We start from the raw sequence: 18,375 nt of genomic DNA, 5'->3' as shown, positions 1-18,375 counted from the left end.
TCTCCATTCTGCCTCCCTCCTGTCTTGCCTGACTCTTTTCTAGAGAGATCTTTCCACAATGTCCACCTGGTCAGTCATCCCTGGCTCCATCTGATCCTCTCCAGAGACTTCTCACCTCCTGCTCCTGGACTCAAACCTTGCCTCCTCCTCCAGGAAGTCCTCCTTGGACCTCTGGGCAGAGTGAGACGCCCTTCTCCCTCGATCCCCCTGCCCCAGCATCCCACTCCCCTCCCTACCATCCCTCTGCACTGCCCTGAGTCACCTCCTCACAACCGGGGCCCCTCCAGGGCACGGCCAGGTTATCTTTGAAAGCCCAGAGCTGGGACAGGATCTGACCCAATAAGTATTGTGTTCATGAACGAATTAACAAGGTAATGAACCAGGTGTACCTGCCCTCCCCCTCCCCCCAGAAGAACTGGTTTAAAGGTTGAAAATATGGTCAAGAAAAGCATGTTAGGAGAGAGGGGGTGGGTGAGTGAGAGGGGCCCAGGGCTGATGGGCGTCGCCAAGGGTTATTAGCTGAGTAGCCTCCTGGTCTGGACTGGACACAAGTGGCCCCACGGGTCCCAAAAGGACATCACAGCAGGAAGAAGAGGAGGAGAGACAAATTGGTCCAGAGACGGCAGGTCCCCTTCCCAGGAGGAGTTAACAAGGAGGCCCACGGTCCCCCCAGCCCTAGAAAACAAAGATTTTCAATTTACGATGACTGCACTGGAAATGTATCTGAAGCTTCCTCATTACTCTTGTCACAAGGAATCTGAGCTCCTCCCGAGGAAAGCAGAGAGGGTCAGCCGAGGGGAGAGGGGGTTGTGGTTTTATCACTTGTAATTTAAGTTCACTTTTATGGGCAATTTTACTCTAAGTGGTTGGTTGGAGCAGTGACATGAATTGAAAAACGCTGTCTCCTGACAACCTTCAGACAAAGGTGCCCAGGGAGGCTCAGCTGTACAATTCCACCTTCCGTGCTGACTCCTCAAAAGGCCCCTGTCCAGACATCTTCCTAATTCCAATGTCAAGTTCACTTCTCTTCCGACTCTTAGCCCAGGGCTGTGTCGGGAGGGGCTCACAGAGCCTCCCCACCCCCCTGGCCCTGGTGAGAGGGGCACAAGCAGCCTCTCAGCATGAGGGGACTTCAGATGCACCCACTTAGCCTCCCCTGCCCGCCCACTACCACCCCCAACGCTTGGGAAGTTTCCGTGCAATTGCCAAATTGGGTGGTTGGAATGAATTTCCAAATGTCCCCAGGCCACCTGAGTGGGAGTCTAAATACAGATGAAGGGGGTGTGGGAAGGGGTGATCTAGGGAAAAAGAGCCTTTCTACAGGTCACCTGGTCATCTGGTCCTGGTGCCCAACCCAGATTAATCCACCCTTGAAAGCCAACCTGTCAGGGGCAGTGGGGGATGGGGACCGTTTCAGTCTGGGAAGAGGAAAAGGCTCTGGAGATGGATGGGGGGCGGGGGATGGTTGTACAACCATGTGAATGTACCTAACGTCACTGAACCGCACACGGTTAAGATGGTATATTTTACATTGTATGTACTTTACTACAATTTTTTTTAAAGAGTCAAAACCAAACTGTCCACACTCATGGTGTCTGTGCCCAGACGCACAAGTGCACGCCCAGCACTCTGTCTCCCAAAGGCACCCATGTTCCCATCTTCTCCAGGGCCCCCCACAATATAGGGGCTCAACAAATAGCCAGAGCAGGATGGCTGTTACTCTTTGCTAAAAGATCAAAAGGTGAATGGGTAAATGGGACAAGGCAGGGAAAAAATATAATCTACGCCCAAAAGAAAAAAAAAAAAAACCTCAGCTAGGAATCAAAATGCTGAGTTCTACACGGTGAAGAGCATCCCTGGGCGTCAGCTCCAGCACAAACTTGCTGGGTGACCTTGCACAGACACAGAATCGCTCTGGTGTCCACCTCCACTCCCATTCCATGATACATGGACAAATCTCCACGGTTCTAGGCTAAAAATTCTCCGGTTTTATTTCTCCCTGTGCCTTTGGTCTGTGGCTAGAAATAATCTCTCCAGGTAGTGCTCAAATTCTGGAACAAACTATTCTCTCTCCCTCTCTGTCTTCTCTGTGTGGGATGGACCTAATTAAAAAGAATCCTTACCAAGCGCTCAAAGATCTTTGCCTCCAGGCGCTAAGTGCCCATGGGGAACTTCACCTTCCCCGGATCCATCTCATTACTGGGAGCACCCCGCCTGGGCAGCCCAGGACCTTTGTCTCCTCTGGGGCCTGCTAGCCCTCTGACCCCGTCCGGTGCCCACCCCCTGAGCACTAAGGCACTGCCCCCGTCTCTCTCTCTCACGGCCATTGTTAGAGTGGCTGCCACCCCTTACCCAGAGCGTGAGGACCACAGAGAAATAAACCCAGAAAGTTAACTGGGCTTCTAACGAGCTGCTTTAGCAGGTAGGTTAGGATCACTAACAAGGAAGGAATTAAATTCTCCTGCAGGGTTTCCTTCTCTTGCCCAGCGTGAGCTGACCTTCCTGAGCCAACGAAAGCAGCCTTACGAAGCCCTCACGATGGGCTCACCCGCAGCTTCCGTCTCCCGAAAAGGCAGGTGTCCCAGTGCCCTCGGAGGGTCAGGGATCACAGCTAAAGAGAACGGTCAGGTCCCCAGTGGAGTCAGGGCTCAGAGGAAAAGGGAGTTCAAAGGAAAAGCCACTGCTTAGCCAAAGCCCAAAGCAAACACAGGCAGGAGGATTCGGACATGGAACTGGGCGGCCTGCATCGGGTCTGTGGTCCAAAGCCGATACTTTCTTCCCCAGCGTTCCCTCCTAGTAAGCAAACTCAGAGCTAAAATTATGGCTGCTGCTCCCAGGAGAGCTGGATGAAACGACAGACTCATTCTTCCAGCTCGCTGGGGGCCGCCGGGGCAGGGAACACATCCCTCTGGCTGTCCCCTGCCTCCTTCCCCCTTTTATGTAACAATGCACGTGAACGCTGAGCACGAACCAAGGCTTCTCTCATCCAAGCCAGGACTTCAGTGAAGGTGCATCTCAGGCCCGGGTGCAGGTTAGGGTCACCGAAGCCCGTGTTGGCTCTTGATGGCCAGGTCGGTCCCAGAGGTGCCACCTCTTCACTCTGGGGTGGGGCCTGCCACTGGGATGTTGGTTTTCAGTTTTTCCGGGGATTCTCAGGTCCTAGGGGCTCTCGCTGTTCTATCCAGTTCCACAAACCTTTGTGAGGAACCAACCCGTGGAGGAAACAAAGATGGGTGAGACTCTGCTCTCAATCCCACTGGAACAAGCCCTGTGGGGGACTTGGGTTAAAGGAAACACACAGCCCTGGAGTGCCGCCACGAACCGTAGGGTAATCTGGGTCCATTCCAGAACAGCCGAGGAAAGAAGAGTCTGGTTCCCAAGATAATTCCTCTCTTGACCAGAGCCCTTTTATGATTTCAGGGAAGTCAGAAGGAGTGCTAGGGGTTATTTGTACCATCCTATGCTTCTGCCAGCTTCACTAGGAATAAAAGGAGTCCCAGGCCGGCCCTGCCCCTGCTCTGAGCCCAGAGCAATGGAGTTTTATCCCTCCTGTGGGGGGCACTTCAGTCTCCAGGAAGTTCATCCCACTGTCTGCCTTCCTCCTCTCCAGCCGCCATGGGACAAGACCTCCCCTTGCTCAGGACCCCACCTCTGTTTACAAGAACCCATGGCTCCTGAGATTTGAAGATGTACTGACGCATTCCTCCCGCCGCCCCCCGGAAGGAATCCCACCTCCTTACCCTTCCTTCAAAAGCCTTCAGAAGCCAGCCCTCCTCTTCATTTCTTCTCTGACTCCTCCCAAGTTCTCCCCACCCCACTTGGGTTGCACGGACCTTTCCTGAGGGCCTGTGATTTCTTTTAAATCGCTCTTCCTTTGCAACCTCCCAGCCCCAATGTGGACCAGGCCAGAGCTGGAAAAGGCGCCTAGGCCACTACATCCGTGAGGTCACACTTACGGGCCAAGGTCAAGGCTTAGGGGCCTTGATTTGCAAGAGACAGACTCCCACTCTTTGTGGCTCAGAGCAGCATGGAGTGGGAGGTGCAGGGAATCATCCCTCCTGGATCCTGGGGAAGGATGAAGGGCAGGGACCAGCGAGGCTCTGGGCCCCCAGCAGCAGAGGCCCTCATCTTCCTTGGTGTTCAGCTACACCGAACATGATCCTGCTACGCGGATTTAAATGCCTCCTTGGAACCCAAGGAGGAAGAAGGCAAAAGAAGGGAGAGGCGGGAACTCCCTGGCGGTCCAGTGGTTAGGACTTCACGCTTCCATTGCAGGAGGCACGGGTTCGATCCCTGGTTGGGGAACTAAGATCCTGCAAGCCACATGGCACAGCCAAACAAACAAACAAACCAGAAGGGAGAGGGGATGCAGTGTTTTAGTGTTAATTAGTCATTTGCCTCTCATGCCTCCTCTGGGAATAGGTGGGGGAGAAAGAACCACTGTGTACAGGGTCTGCTAAGTGCCAAGCAGATGCTGGATGCAGCTCTTCCTCCCCTGTTCTAATTGAACAATAAAGTATTTCGAGCATCCAGAAAGTTACAGAAAATAATACAATGATATAATGAATACCTGTGCTCCCACTTCCCAGCCTTGTCAAGTCATAAGATTTTGCCATATTTGGTTCAAACCTCTTTGCTAAGGGCTAACACATCACAAATCCAGGGCGGCCTACAGGGTGTTCTGGTCTCGTCCACTCTTCCTCACACCTCCCGCCCCCTCCACCTCACTCCCAGCAGATGTTCATCCCTCCTACATCGAAGATAAAATAAAAAGCATCAGTGGGCATGCTCCAACCCCTGCCTCCATCCCTGTAGCCCCATCGGTACCCCCACCACATCCTGCCCTCTTCTCCTTCCTCCTGGGGGCCATCCTCTCGGGCCACCATGCATGATACTATCTTCCCTCCTGTGGGCTTCAACTCCTCCTTTTTCTGGTTCCTTCACACCAGCATTTAAACACGCTTACAACTCTCCCATCTTGAAAAATAAACATGCAAACCTCTGTTATGGGTTGAATTGTATTCTCCCCAAAAGATGTTGAAGTCCTAACCCCGGTATCTGGGATGTGACTCATTTGGAAATGGTCTTTGCAGATGGTCAAGTTAAGGTGAGGTCATTAGTGCCCTCACAAGAAGGGGAAATTGCACACAGAGACAGACACAATAGAAGACCCTGGGAGAAGACAGACATCTACAAGCCGAGGAAAGCCAGAGGCTCCCAGCATCTAGAAGAGGCATGGAACAGTCTTCCACCAGCCTCAGGAGGAACCAACCCTGCCGACACCTTGATTTCAGACTTCTGGCCTCCAGAACTGGAAGACAATAATCCCCCAGTTTGTGGTGCTTTGTTTCAGCAGCCCCAAGAAACTCACACACCATCTACGGCTCCACTGTCCCCCCACTTCTCTTTCTCTCTCCTCCCGCTCACAGCTGAACTCCTTGGAGAAGAACCTAACTCGCTGCTGGTTTCCTCAGCAGCCCCCTCATTCCACAACCCACAGATTTCTGGCTTCTGTCCCCACAAATCAACTAAAATGGCTCTTTCTAGGGTCAACAGTGACGCCCATGTGACCAAATGCTTCGGACATTTTTCAGTCTCCTTCTTAGTTTTTGTGAGCATGTGACATCATTGGCCACACCCTCCTTCTAGAAGCATCTTCTCCATGGGTGCCCACTCCTTCTCAGTCCCCTCTGCCAGCACCTCTCTTCCCAAGAAGCCTTTCAGTGTTGCTGTTTCTTAAGGCTTTGCTCTCAGGCCTTTTCCCCTATCACTTGGCAGTTTTATTCATGCTTGTGTTCAGTTACCAGCGGCTGCCGAGACGCTGTCTCCATTCTGAGCCCCCGTGGCCCATCACTCAGCTGCCTCCACGTGGGCATCTCTAATTCAACGTGTCTAAACCCAAATTCAAGGTCTTCCCCGTGTGTCCCCCCAAATCAGTGCTTTTCTCTTCTCTCCCCTCCCGCCACTCCAGAGAATGGCAGCACCATCCCCCCAGTGGCTGCCTTAAGCTGGCTAGTTCAGGCCAGTTTGAGCCAGTCACAGACAGATCTGAATGGGTTCAAACCCTGAGGCCTTCCTGGACTGGCTCTTCAGAGGGTTTACTGGCTGAAGCTTGGTCAAGCTGGGCTGAGCACGAGGGACAGGATGTGGTCCCTGCCTTGGTCATTCTCCGGGGACCCTCCCCAGTATTTCCCTTGAACAAACACTGAACAGACAAAAAGGCCAGGAGACCGATTTCCACAGTGGCCGGGGCCGAGCTTCCCCTCCTCGTCCTCCTTATTTAAACATTCTCTTCTCAAACTTTCATTATTTCCCAGTTAAGTCAACTAATTTTCTCCTAAACCCAATTTCACTCATGGAGGGAGGAAGAGCTTGGGAATTTCTCCTCATGCCAATGTACTATTAATGATGCTTGAAATTATGCAAATAAAATAGATGAGCACAGCCGATTCTGGGCAGGCAGGAAGGGAAAGGCTTCACTTTAGAATGCCCACCGTGGATCCGGGCATCCATGAGGATGTCTCAGATGCAGCTGACGGGAGCTCTGGCTTCATCTCTCCTCCCATCTCACGCGCAGGGCACGGGCGAGACTGTCTGACATGCCCGAGCTGCAGTCTGATCAGGGCCCATTGTCCCTGCACGCCACCGCTCTCACCCCGGAAACAACTTGCAGCAGCAAAGCCAGATGTAGATTCTGTGCATTGCCCCAAACATCACTCCAGTGAGTCGGTTAATTAAAACACCAAAACACGAGGAGCAGAGAAAAGAGGCTCATCCGTCCAGCCTCGTTGTTGAGTCAGTGGCCAAGACATCTGCCGTGAACATCTGTGAATGAACTACAACAAATGTACAGGCGGCGTCTTTGTCCTGCTGTCTTCCCCACGCGGGGCATTTTGCCAGCCCAGGGAGACGTTCTATGGCAGGAGCCAAGCTGCGACTCTCAGAATTCGGATTATCTTCACATCCCGTTGACCTGTTTTCACGTTACCCTGGTGCCACCTGCATGGAACAGCTTCACAAGGCTGGGAGAGGGGGCCCCCGGATGATCCCACCTCCCGCAGAACCCATGGCAGTGCCATGCCTGTATTCAATGGCATCTCTGCCCACAACCCCTTTCTAGGCTCAAATGGTCACCATCTTGTTATGGGTTGCATTGTGCACCCCCCGCCCATCATATTTTGGAGTCCTAACCCCCAAAACCTCAGAATGTGACCTTATTTGGAGGTAGAGCTTTTACAAAGGTGACCAAGTTGAAATAAGGTCATTAGTGTAGGTCCTGATCTGATATGACTGGTGTCCTTATAAGAAGGGGAAAATTGGACCCAGACACATACACAGAGAGAATGCCATGTGCAGATAAAGGCAAAGATAGAGGTGATGCTTCCACAAGCCAACCAACGCCAAAGATCACCAACAACCGCCAGAAGCTACGGGAGAGGCCTGAGACAGATCCTCCTTCACACCCTCGGAACCAACCAACCCTGCCAACACCTTGATCTCGGCCTCCAGAACTAGGAGACAATATGCTTCTGTTGTTTAAACCCCGCCCCCCCCAGTCTGTGGTACTTTGTTATGGCGACTTTAGCAAACTAAATCACATCTGTGTTTTAATCTCCACTCAAGGAAAGGCCTGCATTTATGCAGCATCCGGGTGGTCCCAGCAAAGAATCAGTTTGAGCAGCTCATAGCCCCAGCCGACAGCTGTCACCAGGAAAAAGTACATCCAGGAAAGGGCGTGGCATGAAGTACATTCCAGGGCAGAGGTTCGCACGGATGTCCTTGGTGGGCTGCGAGAGGCCTCGCTACCTGGGCCACCTCCAAGGAGTGCCTGCCTGGCCTGTCCCTCCACTTGACCCCGACCCTGCAACCAAGGGTAACATTGGCGCTTCTGAGTGTGCAAATGCAGGCTCGGGAGGAATCCACACATCTTTAAGGCGCTGAGCCCTCACCCCAGCCCCTAATCCTGCTCCTCGGGACCCGTGCACACATTCTGCAATGTCCTAACCCCACAGCTATTCTGCTACCCAGACTGGGGGGGGTAGTGTGCATTGAAAAGCCACAGCCTCAACTTTTCTACTTCCCAACGGTCACTGCTCATTAGATCATAGATTGCCTGGGGGAGCTTTGAAGACTTGATACCAGGCGCCACCCCAGATCAATTAAATCAGAGACGCCAAGAATGGGGCCCAAAGGTCGGTATATTTCTAAGGCGGTTTGGCTACAGCCAGGGTTAAGAATTCCCACCTGAAACGAATTTCAACACAGCGGGTGCTGTTAATTTTATAGATATAAGTGTGCTATGTCTCCTGGGGAAGGTGGTTTTCTTTTTTTTAAATTTTTATTCGTTTAGTTGTTTTAAATTGTACCTGCTAACAGATTTAGAAAGAGCCTTCCTGAGACTGTTTCCTGAGGTGGCTGAGTTGTTTACACAGTTCTGCCCTGTCTGAGCAAGAGTCTTTGCTTGCACCTACACCCCACAGGGAGCCAAGGGCAGAGCTGTCTGGGCACAGCCTTGGGCCTGCCCCTTTAACACACTGCAAAGCGGAGGTGGGGCGACCTCTCCCTAGAGCCCCTGCTTCTGGGAATTTCAGATCCGTACAGGCTTGGCAGGAAGTGACACACTGGTGGAAAGATATGGATTCTCTGTGGGGTGTGTGTGTGCGTGTGTGCATTGGGGGTGTGCCTGTGTGCATGTGTGTGCATGAGTGTGCCATGGGCTGCATGTCATGCACAGGGGTATGTGCATGTCCATTGCAAGGGTGTGTGTTTGCGTGTGTGTGGAGGCGTGCACCTGTGTGCAGGGGTGTGCATGTGTGTGCATGCATGGGGTGTGCATATACAAGGGTGTGCATGTGTGGTTGTGCACAGGGGCGTGCATGCACGCATGTGGGTGCATGTGTGGAGTGAAAGAAATGGCAGCAGGGGCATATTTGAGATTCTGGCACTTTTCACCAGGGCCTCCCAAGTGCAGTGACCCCCATCTTCACTGCTCTGGCTCTGCGATGGGCAAAAGCAACCTCACTGACCACAGGCTCAGCTCCAGCCGGGCCCAGACTGGCCAGAGGAAGAGGAAGTACTCTGGGCAGGTAAGGACTCAGGGTCCAGGTTGGAAGAGGAGACGCCCCAGCACGGGCTGAGAAGCAGAACAACTGAGTTAAATTCCTGCCTCTTAGGGAGACTTGTCATAACCTGCTCTCTCACGGAAGGACGGTTCTCTAAGTGTGATGTTGGGCTGTCGCAAATGCATGGGATCCTTCCCATTCCCTGAGGGAGCAGTAAAGGAAGGAAGTTCTCACCTCTCTGGCCCCAGAAGATGCACGGTCAGAAGGGAGGAATCCAGCTCAGCGCTGTTTGATAAACGTGAATTCATCTAACCCTTGAGGTGGAGCTAGGTCCGTGGTGTTGACAGAAGGATGCTTCACACTGACAGAGGACTTGTATGTGGCAGAGCCTGGGATGAGGGCTCTGGACAGTCCCCACCCCCAGGATTCTTCCCACTGCATCTTGGGGTCTCTGGTGACCCAGGGACAAGGGTCCCCCGACCCTTGCCTGCTGTTCTGCCTGAGGCAGGTCTGGCTTCTCACAGCACTGGCTGTGCCATCCTAAGTTGCTTAAGACTTCTTTGGCTTCCCACACCTCGGGTCCCTTTTCTCCTCCCTCCTCCCCCCCCCCCCAACCCCATCTGAGTTTCCTGTAGGAAGCTTTGAGGCCAGGGCGAGACACCTCTTTTCATTATTTGCGAATGTTAGCTGCCTCTGCAGTGTTCTGCTCCACACACAGTGTGGACACATCTCCTGAGCTCTCTGTTCGGAGGGAGCAGGGGCGGGCACAGCTCAGCGAGCAGCAGTGCGTGCTGGTGGGCAGCGAGAGGGCACACCGCTCTGCAGTGGCCCGCACAATGGGAACAGCTTGTCTGACAATAAAATGCCACAGGGTGAGAGCCAGCGTGAGGGACGTGCCGGTTCCCTCTCCCAGCACCGGGTAGCTAGTTTGACGGTTCAGCACCGGGTAGCTAGTTTGACGGTTCAGCACCGGCATACGGGGACAGCTCCCAGCCTAGTTCCTTCCCACTCTGGTGACATTCAAACAGATGGGGCAGAGGTGCTATTTCAAGGTGGCACCTCCTCCCCCAGAACCTGCCGCCCCCCCAGCTGGGATGGGCTTCGCAACGCTGCCACAATCATGCAGCCCCTTCGTCAGTCCCTGTCGGCTTCTCCCCCTTCAAAGCGGACCCTCTTCCACATCCACACTTACATGTTCCGTTCCCCTCTGAAGACACTTTCCGTCTTTACTAGGCCTACTGGAGACAAGCACATCAACTTAAAAGGATGACTCCAGAGGGGTGAATTTCAAGCCATGGGGATGTAAACCTTCAAAGCACACCCCAGTCTCAGCCTCCTTCTCCCCCTACTCTCTCTCCGACTGAGGTCACAAGAAGTTCTACGTGAGTCACTGGCAGACTTTAAGCCGCAGGGGAAAACTGCAGAGGCTGATTAGCTGCCCGAGGCCAGTGCTCCCTGGGCCCTGTCGACCTAGGATTGTCGATGGCTCTGTCCCCATCGGCATCCTCCTCTCTCCAACACGTCCACGCTACACAGCATCAGCACTCGTGGTGGGGACAAAATGCCAATCAGAAAAAGAGAAAGACTTCTAGAACAAACAGACCATCCGGCTGGTGGGAGGGCTCTGGAGAAGAATCACATTCTAGCTTGAAAACCACCTGAGAGTAAGTTAATGCGCTGATGGAGAAAAGTTCATTTGCAGGCAAACAACTCAGAGGCCTTCCTTAGTTATGCCCTGGCACAAAGTTAAGACAATCTTATCCCGATGCCAGTGAAAGGAATAGGAATTCACCAAGCACAAAATCGCAAGCCGTGAAGAAAATACTTGATAACTTTAATTACATTAAAATTAAGACCTTCTGTTCCTTAAAACAAAAGACCATAAAGAAATTACAAAGACAAGCCACAAATTAGCCTTAGAAGATTTTAAAACACATATAATATACACAGGATTTATACCCATCATATATAAAGAACTCCTCCAACTCAATATGGAAAAGATAAACAACACGGCTGAAAAGTGAGCAAATGACATGAAGTGGCATTTCATCAAGAGGAAAGAAGGAGGGCCAAAAATATAACAAACTGCTCAGCCTCATCAGTTGTCAGGGAATACAAGTTAAGACCATAACAAGATATTACAATACCACTCCACACCCCTAATGAGAAAGTCCGATAACACTAAATGCGGGTAAGAATGTATCCCACTGGGAACCTACACACGGTAGGACTGGACTGGTACAGTCACTTAGGAAAACAGTTGGCATTTTCTTGTCAAGCTGAATTTTCAGACACCCTAAGTCCCAGCAACTGTGTACCAAAGTCTATACCAAAGAAAAAACTCAGTCTATACCCAAGAGAAACTCTGACCCAGGGACACCAGGTGACATGTACAAAATGTCCACCACAGCATCATTCAAAATAACTTGTAAAGGACTCCCCTGGTGGTGCAGCGGTTAAGAATTCGCCTGCCAATGCAGGGGACACGGGTTCGATCCCTGGTCTGGGAAGATCCCACATGAAGCGGAGCAACTAAGGCCGTGCGCCACAACTACTGAGCCTGCGCTCTAGAGACCGCGTGCTGCAACTACTGAGCCCGTGTGCTGCAGCTACTGAAGCCCACATGCCTAGAGCCTGTGCTCCGCAACAAGAGAAGCCACCGTAGTGAGAAGTCCGCGCACCACAATGAACAGTAGCCCCCGCTCGCCACAACTACAGAAAGACCACACAACGAAAGACCCAATGCAGCCAAAAAAATAAATAAAATTTAAAAAAATAATAACTTGTAAAAACAGGGGAAAATGTCCACACAGGAAAAAGTGATAAATAATTACGGTACATTCGCACAATGGAATATCATACAGCACTGAACATGAATGAAATAGAGCTACAGGCAGCAATGTGGAGAAATCTTTAAAACCTAATAATGGGTGGAGAAAACAAGTCTTGGAGGCTACAGACAGCAGATGTCATTTTTACAGAGCTCAAAGCAAATGAAAATAAAACTAAACAATATATTGTTTATTGATACATGAATTTGTTAAAAAAAAAACTAATTTTTTTTTAAAAAAGCAAAAGAGGGACTTCCCTGGCTGTCCAGTGGTTAGGACTCCGAGCTTCCACTGCGAGGGGCAGGGGTTTGATCCCTGGTCAGGGAACTGAGATCCCACATGCCTCACGGCCAGCCAAAATAAATAAATAAATAAATAATAAAAAGCAAAAGAATGATAAACACAAAATCCAAGTTCCAGGTTTCCTCCAGTGCCGGGGCGGTGGGGTGGGGGGCGGCGGGCAGGACAGAGGGATGGGCAAGAGGAGTCCCCAGGCGAACATGAGAGCCCTGGTAATATTCTCATTGTAAAGGTAGATGGCAGAATTTTGGGCGATCACTCCATTCTTGTACTTCATGACATACGGTACATATATTTTTGTATGTATCAAATATCATAGAATAAGTATTAATAAATAAAAGAAGAAAAATCTTACATATTTCTACATCCCACAGATACAGTGGTTAAAATAAACCCCATCATACACACACACACACACACACACACACACACACACACACACACACACAAAATCCTACCCAGTCTAATCACTAGTCTCCCACCTCCAACAATATCAGAGGGACCCTGGAAAGCAAGCACTGGAAGGGGTAGGCATCGCTGGCCCACCTCACCACCCTCCAGGTCTTCCTGGCCCCCAACCCCCAGAACAGGCCCAGGAAGGAGCCCCGTTCCAGAAGAGGACCCCTGAGGCTGCAGCAAGTCCACCAGGACAGCAGGCAGAGGGGACCCCATCTGCATGACGTGGCTCAACTCCACGAGCCAGTATTGGTCAGTCCCTGAGCACAGACACTAGGACCCCTGTCAGCCCCGAGATGGGGAACAGGACCCTGTTTGAACAGCACTATGCAAATACACGCCCTTGGTGCATCCCCCAAAATGACTAGGCATCAGCGTTGAGGACAGAAGGGCAGGAGGCAGACTGAGCAGCTGGAGGAGGGAATTAGGAATGTCACCATCCGACAACAGCAGGAGCCCAGAGCTCCTGGGTGATGAGGGACTCCCCTTCCTCCCCTCCCTTCCCCCGGCACTCACCTCTGCAGCTCCTTCAGGGACACTGTGATCCGGAGGCCGTGGCCCAGGACGTAGAGAGCAGCCAGGATGTCTGCCCACTGCACCATCTCCCCCAGAGGCCCGCCCTTCAGCACCCGCGGGCTGAACACGTCCCCAGACTCCTCTGTCAGGAAGCCGATGTGGACAAGGATCTGGGGGTGGGGTGGGGGACACAGAGGGTTGGCACAGAGGAGCAGCAGCCCTCAGCCCTGCCACCCCCAGGGAGACCCGGCCAGCAGAAGACACTGTCTCCAGGCTGTGCCTGGAAGGGCGCTTTCTGGCACCAGAGCACAGCAGAGGGACCAAGAGGCAGAGTGACCTCGCTGGAGACACAGGTGAACAAGACGGTCACATCCTGCCCTCTAGGCGCTTAGGTTCCAGATGGAAGAGGTAGACAACAGTAAACACAGACAAGAGATAATTTCATGAAATGATAAGGACTCTGAAAGAAATAAACAGGGTGATGAGAGAGTCAGGTAAATATTTATTGCATGGACGGATGGATGGACAGACAGATGGACGAACCAATGAACCAAGGAACTTCCCCCAAACAGGCTACATTATTCCCAACATTCCAGGCAAATGCCATGACTCTTCTGCCTGACAAGAACAAGATGTCTACAGACTGCAGGACTCCTAAGGTGGAGGGGGTGTCACTCTGCCCCAGACGTGAAAAGGGCCAGGGCTACCACATGCATCTATCCAGACTCTGCCTCCCCCTGCCCGCGGCTCAAATTCAAATAAATGCAATAAAACTTTTGTAAGGGTAGACCCCGTGTCCACTTGGCAGCCTGAGGCCCTGAGCTCCCTTCCTAAGCTCTCTGAGCTCAGCTGCTTCAATGCACGTAGAGGATAAGGTACCTGCTTCTGGTCCCTCCGGACGCCCCCCAGCTTCTGCGCCAGGCGCTGGGCCGCCAGTGCCCACTGGGCCGTGAGCCGCTTGGTACGTTTCTTCATGAAGATTAGAGACTCCTTCCCGCTGCCCATCAGCTCCAGGAGGTGGGACAGATTGCTCCGGAAAACTGCCTGCAGGAGGGTCCAGACCTCAGTTCTCTAATCCTCCACCCAGCAGCCACGACACCGCCATCACCCACTGCCCTGGGCACAGGGGCTGGCACCTTCCCCGTGAGGCTGGGCCTGTTCTAGCTTCTCCAACTTTTTCTGTTTTCTTGTTTTTTGTTTTTATTTTTTGGCTGCGACCGCCTGGCATGTGGGATCTTAGTTCCCTGACCAGGGATCGAACCCGCACCCCCTGCATTGGAAGTGTGGAGTCTTAACCACTGGACCACCAGGGAAGCCCCTCCCACTTTTTCTAAGAGGCCCACCAGTTCCCACAGTCAGGGAGCCCAGGTCTCCTCCCCCCAACACTCACTCCCCAGCCACACTGGTCTGTCCCAGCCCAGCTCCAATCAGCCACCTGTCCCAAGCCCTTCGTGAGGGGGTCAGCTATGACAGTTCCCAGGATCCCAGCTGCGACAAGGAAGCAGTAGGTAGTGGTCGGAGCCGGGGCTCCAAGGGCAGGGAAGCCAGGCCGCCTTTCAGTGGAGCCAGAGTAACTATATGCCTTGAAGAAGTTAACTCAGCTCTCCAGACCTCAGATCCATCATCTATTAAATGCGATTGCATAAGGACTGCTGGGAGATTTAAGTACAAATAAAGTGTCTGGCACACAGGAAGCCCTCAATGAGTGACAGCTATTATTACCATTATTCCAGTGCATTAAGGGGGCACCTCCAGGGCCCCAGCCTGCCCCTTAAGCAGTCTCAGCTTTGCAGCATCCTGCAGAATTTGGCACGGGCACCCACAGGCTGGCGGGCTGGGACCAGCCCACCCACCTGGCAGAGCTGGCTGGCAGCCCCGTGCCGGCCCACTCACCTCCCACACCTACCTGGACTTTGGGGAGGGGCTTGCGGGCTCTCTGGGTGGCCGTCTGGTTCCTCCAGGGCAGCGGGGGGCAGAACCACTCGACCTCACTGAGGTAGATGAGGAAGGAGCACTCGGTGCCGTCCACCCCGAAGAAGGCGTAGCAGGGGTCAGAGGTCCAGCGGGCACGCATCCACTGTGGAGAGGGCCAGCCTGGGCCAAGGAGCCAGCGCCAGCCCCATGTGCACCCTCGGTGAGCCCCCTGCATGCATGTCCCTGAGGTCCCCCAGGACAGGGTCTCTGGGGCCCACCCTAATGATGCAGCAAGGCTAGAAGCAGAGAAGAGAGACTGGACCAGGGTCCTAGGACCCAGCCCTGTGTCCTGGCTGCTGAGAACCTCAGGGAAGGCCAGACAGGACCACCATCCCCCAGGCCCAGAAAGAGAAGGACCCTGGGGGAATGAGGCCAGTCCAGGACACATGCGGCCAAGGTTCCAGGGGCAACAGTGGAGGTGCAGCAGCTCAGGGCCTGGCTGGTCACTCTTCCTTTGTCCTCCACCCGTAACCAAGAGCAGGGTTCAGCTGAAGCCAAGGTCAGGGAGCAGCCTCTGAGGGGGGCCAGGGCTGCAGCCAGGGCAGGACTCATCCACAGTGACCCCCACCTGGTCCCCAAGGAAGGGGTCTGCAATGCCAACACCCCACGCTCTTAGGGATTTCAGCACCAGTGAGGGGGCTGGCTTTTATGCCTGTGGACTGGCTTCCCGGATGGACAGACGTCAGGCAGCCAGAGGTGGGACCCTGGAGGTGGGGACAGGGAGGGGCTCTCTCCATCCAGCTGGTCAGCTGGGCCGGGAGGGAGCGGGAGAGAGAATGAGGTCCACACCTTGTCTGAATTTGTTGGGAATCAGGCTGCTGGTGGTGCCATACGTATACTTAATAGTTCGTCTGCTGTAAGAAAGTACTGAAAACCCTGCAACATGACCCATCCTGGGACATTTGGGTTGGTGCCCCAGGCAGATGGCCCAAGCAGAGAAGTGGTTTCCCTGAGGTGGGCCTCTGCCAGCTAGTGCCAGGTTCAGGGTCCAGAGGTCAGGCAGAGAGGCCCCTGATGGTGGATATCCCTGCCAGGAGCAGAATCCCAGAGCTAATCTGGGGTATGGTCTCCGTGGAGGAGGGGCCCCTGGTCATCCCCACCCTCAGGCCCAGGCCTCACCTCTACCTTCCCTGAGCAGTCAGGGAACTTGGGGTCACTGGGTGCCTCACACTGGTCCCGCCGGCCTTCAGACACTGCAGGGAGAGAAGGTCACCTTGCTGAGGACCTGGGTCCAAGGAGGAGCCCGGTAAAGAAAGCGTGAGGCAGGTGGGCTGGTCTGGGGTGGGGCAGTGCAGGAGCCCACTCTGCCCTTGGCCTGAGTTTTCTCCCCTGAAAGGCCACCACCAGGGGGTCCCTGTGCCTGGGGTGTCCCCTCTTCCAACACTCCCACCCTCCTTAGGGGGTGCAGAACCAGTGCGGAGCTGGTCTGAACGGCTATGAACCAGCTCTCTGGACGGGCAGACCTCGGGCATCCACCCAAATGTACTCCTGACTTTTTGACGGGCGCAGAGGTAGGGCCTCCCAGCCTGATGCCCCCATATCAAGAGGAATGGAAGGGGCCACCCAGGGACGGTGGGGGGAACCCTGAGGTACCCCACTGAGAGCCCGACGCAGGGCCCCCCGGGAGCTAGGGCAGCTGCCGTGGGGAGAAATCAGGGCCCCACCCTGGACGTCCCACCCTGTACTCTGGCCTCCTGGGAGTAGAAGGGTGCCCCCGGCCCCCACCCTTGCTGTGCAGGAGCAGGCTGTGGCGCAGGATCTGGTCCACCTTCACGGCGATGTCCGAGACGTTCTGGGCTATGGCCTGGATCCGCTCCATGAGGCCGGCCCCGGGGGGTAGCCTAAGTGCGAGAAGCCAAGGTGAGCCTACCACGGTCTCCTTCCCGGGCAGAGCAGGCCTCAGCCTGCCAGCAAAGGCAGCGGGACTGCAGGGCCCCCGGGCCCCAGACACCGCCCCGCACCAAACGGAAAGGTAGCGATGGGTAAAGTCAGGCCAGGAAAAGGAGCCGCTGCTGCCCCAGCCCGGGCTGGAGGGGCTCGCTAACCATCAACGCACCCACGTGGCATGCATCTGGGAAAGCCCACATCTGCAGGTGCCAGGCATGTCTGCACACGTGTGAAGGGCAGTGCCTGAGGCTGACATGGGCAGAGGAATTCCATTCAAGAGCCTGGTCAAGATCTGTCTAGGGATCTCCAGGTGATGGAGGCCCTTTTCCTGAGCACAGCCGGCTGCCCTGAGTCTGTTTCTCTATTTTCTCCCAGAGGAGTTGTATCTTGCCAAAGTAAATTCCACCCAGAGCAGCCTGGGGACTTGCCAACTATTAAACCTCTAGTAAATTATTGTTGGGTTCCCAAGAATGAATTCTTCCCAGGATCTTAAATGAGTTTAGTGCCATAAACTTCACAGCCCTCCACCCCATCATCAATACTCGTGCTGCCTTTATTTTTGGAGAATTTATTTCCTGGTGTTGATTACTACTCCCCTCTCAGAGAAGTTTATTAGACATCAGATGCAGTATTTATCTCATTGCAAAAACTTCTATTGAGACAGATCCCACTCGGCTGGCACGTGGGTCTCAGAGCAAGGAAGGCTCTGGAGGCCCTTCTCGGGGAAGCTGCTTACTTTTTCTGAAGACAATAATTCCATTTCCTTTGATTTTCACCACCTCCTCTGGCTTCGCAGGCCCCATTTAAGCTCCATTTATCCCTTTACAAGGACTTTATTGTAAGGTCTTTATTGCCGCACATAATGAGAATTATACGAAGGAGGATTTTTCCAACCTGGGCTCCTCTGGGGTCTGTAAACCCCACCTCTCACCAGAGGAGGCACAGTGGTGCCCCTCCTTGGCCACCTGGCCCCTCGGGCCGCCCCCCACCCCCCCACCTCTACTTTCTGTAAGGAGAGGAAGGGCGTGGCCCCATCCAGAGAAAGGCAACTGGTATGGGAGACATGGAGATAGGGGTGGGGACAGAAGGCAGAGGTGACAGGAAGGGGGTGACAGACGAGCCCTCCACACACATATACACACATGTGCACACACATATACACATGTGGACACACATACACACGTGCACACGCATGTGCACACATACACACATTGCACACGCATGTGCACACACAGTCCAGTCCACCCTCTCCAAACTCTAATGGAAAATGGCCTTGCCTTTTATTCACTTCCTGCTGTAACAAATGACCACATACTGGGGGGCTTAAAGCAACACAAATGTCTTCTCTC

The 18,375-nt window shown here is 53.6% G+C and overlaps 1 protein-coding gene across 2 annotated transcripts in view; it reads right to left on the bottom strand.

Annotated features, from left to right (window-relative positions):
• The window catches only part of MGAT5B (alpha-1,6-mannosylglycoprotein 6-beta-N-acetylglucosaminyltransferase B), a 66,548-nt gene that overhangs the window by 25,210 nt on the left and 22,963 nt on the right, over positions 1-18,375 (bottom strand). For both annotated transcript variants that reach the window (XM_059907431.1, XM_059907432.1), the window contains exons 4-8: positions 16,865-16,980; positions 16,259-16,332; positions 15,072-15,242; positions 14,045-14,209; positions 13,166-13,335 (exon numbers count right to left, since the gene is read on the bottom strand). In XM_059907431.1, the coding sequence (XP_059763414.1) occupies positions 13,166-13,335; positions 14,045-14,209; positions 15,072-15,242; positions 16,259-16,332; positions 16,865-16,980 (696 nt within the window). The remainder of the gene's footprint in view (positions 1-13,165; positions 13,336-14,044; positions 14,210-15,071; positions 15,243-16,258; positions 16,333-16,864; positions 16,981-18,375) is intronic.

This window comes from Balaenoptera ricei, chromosome 20 (assembly GCF_028023285.1).
Source record: "Balaenoptera ricei isolate mBalRic1 chromosome 20, mBalRic1.hap2, whole genome shotgun sequence".
Taxonomy (NCBI): Eukaryota; Metazoa; Chordata; class Mammalia; order Artiodactyla; family Balaenopteridae; genus Balaenoptera; species Balaenoptera ricei.
The sequence above is the reverse complement of the archived record's forward strand: the minus strand, read 5'-3'. Positions and strand labels throughout refer to the sequence as shown.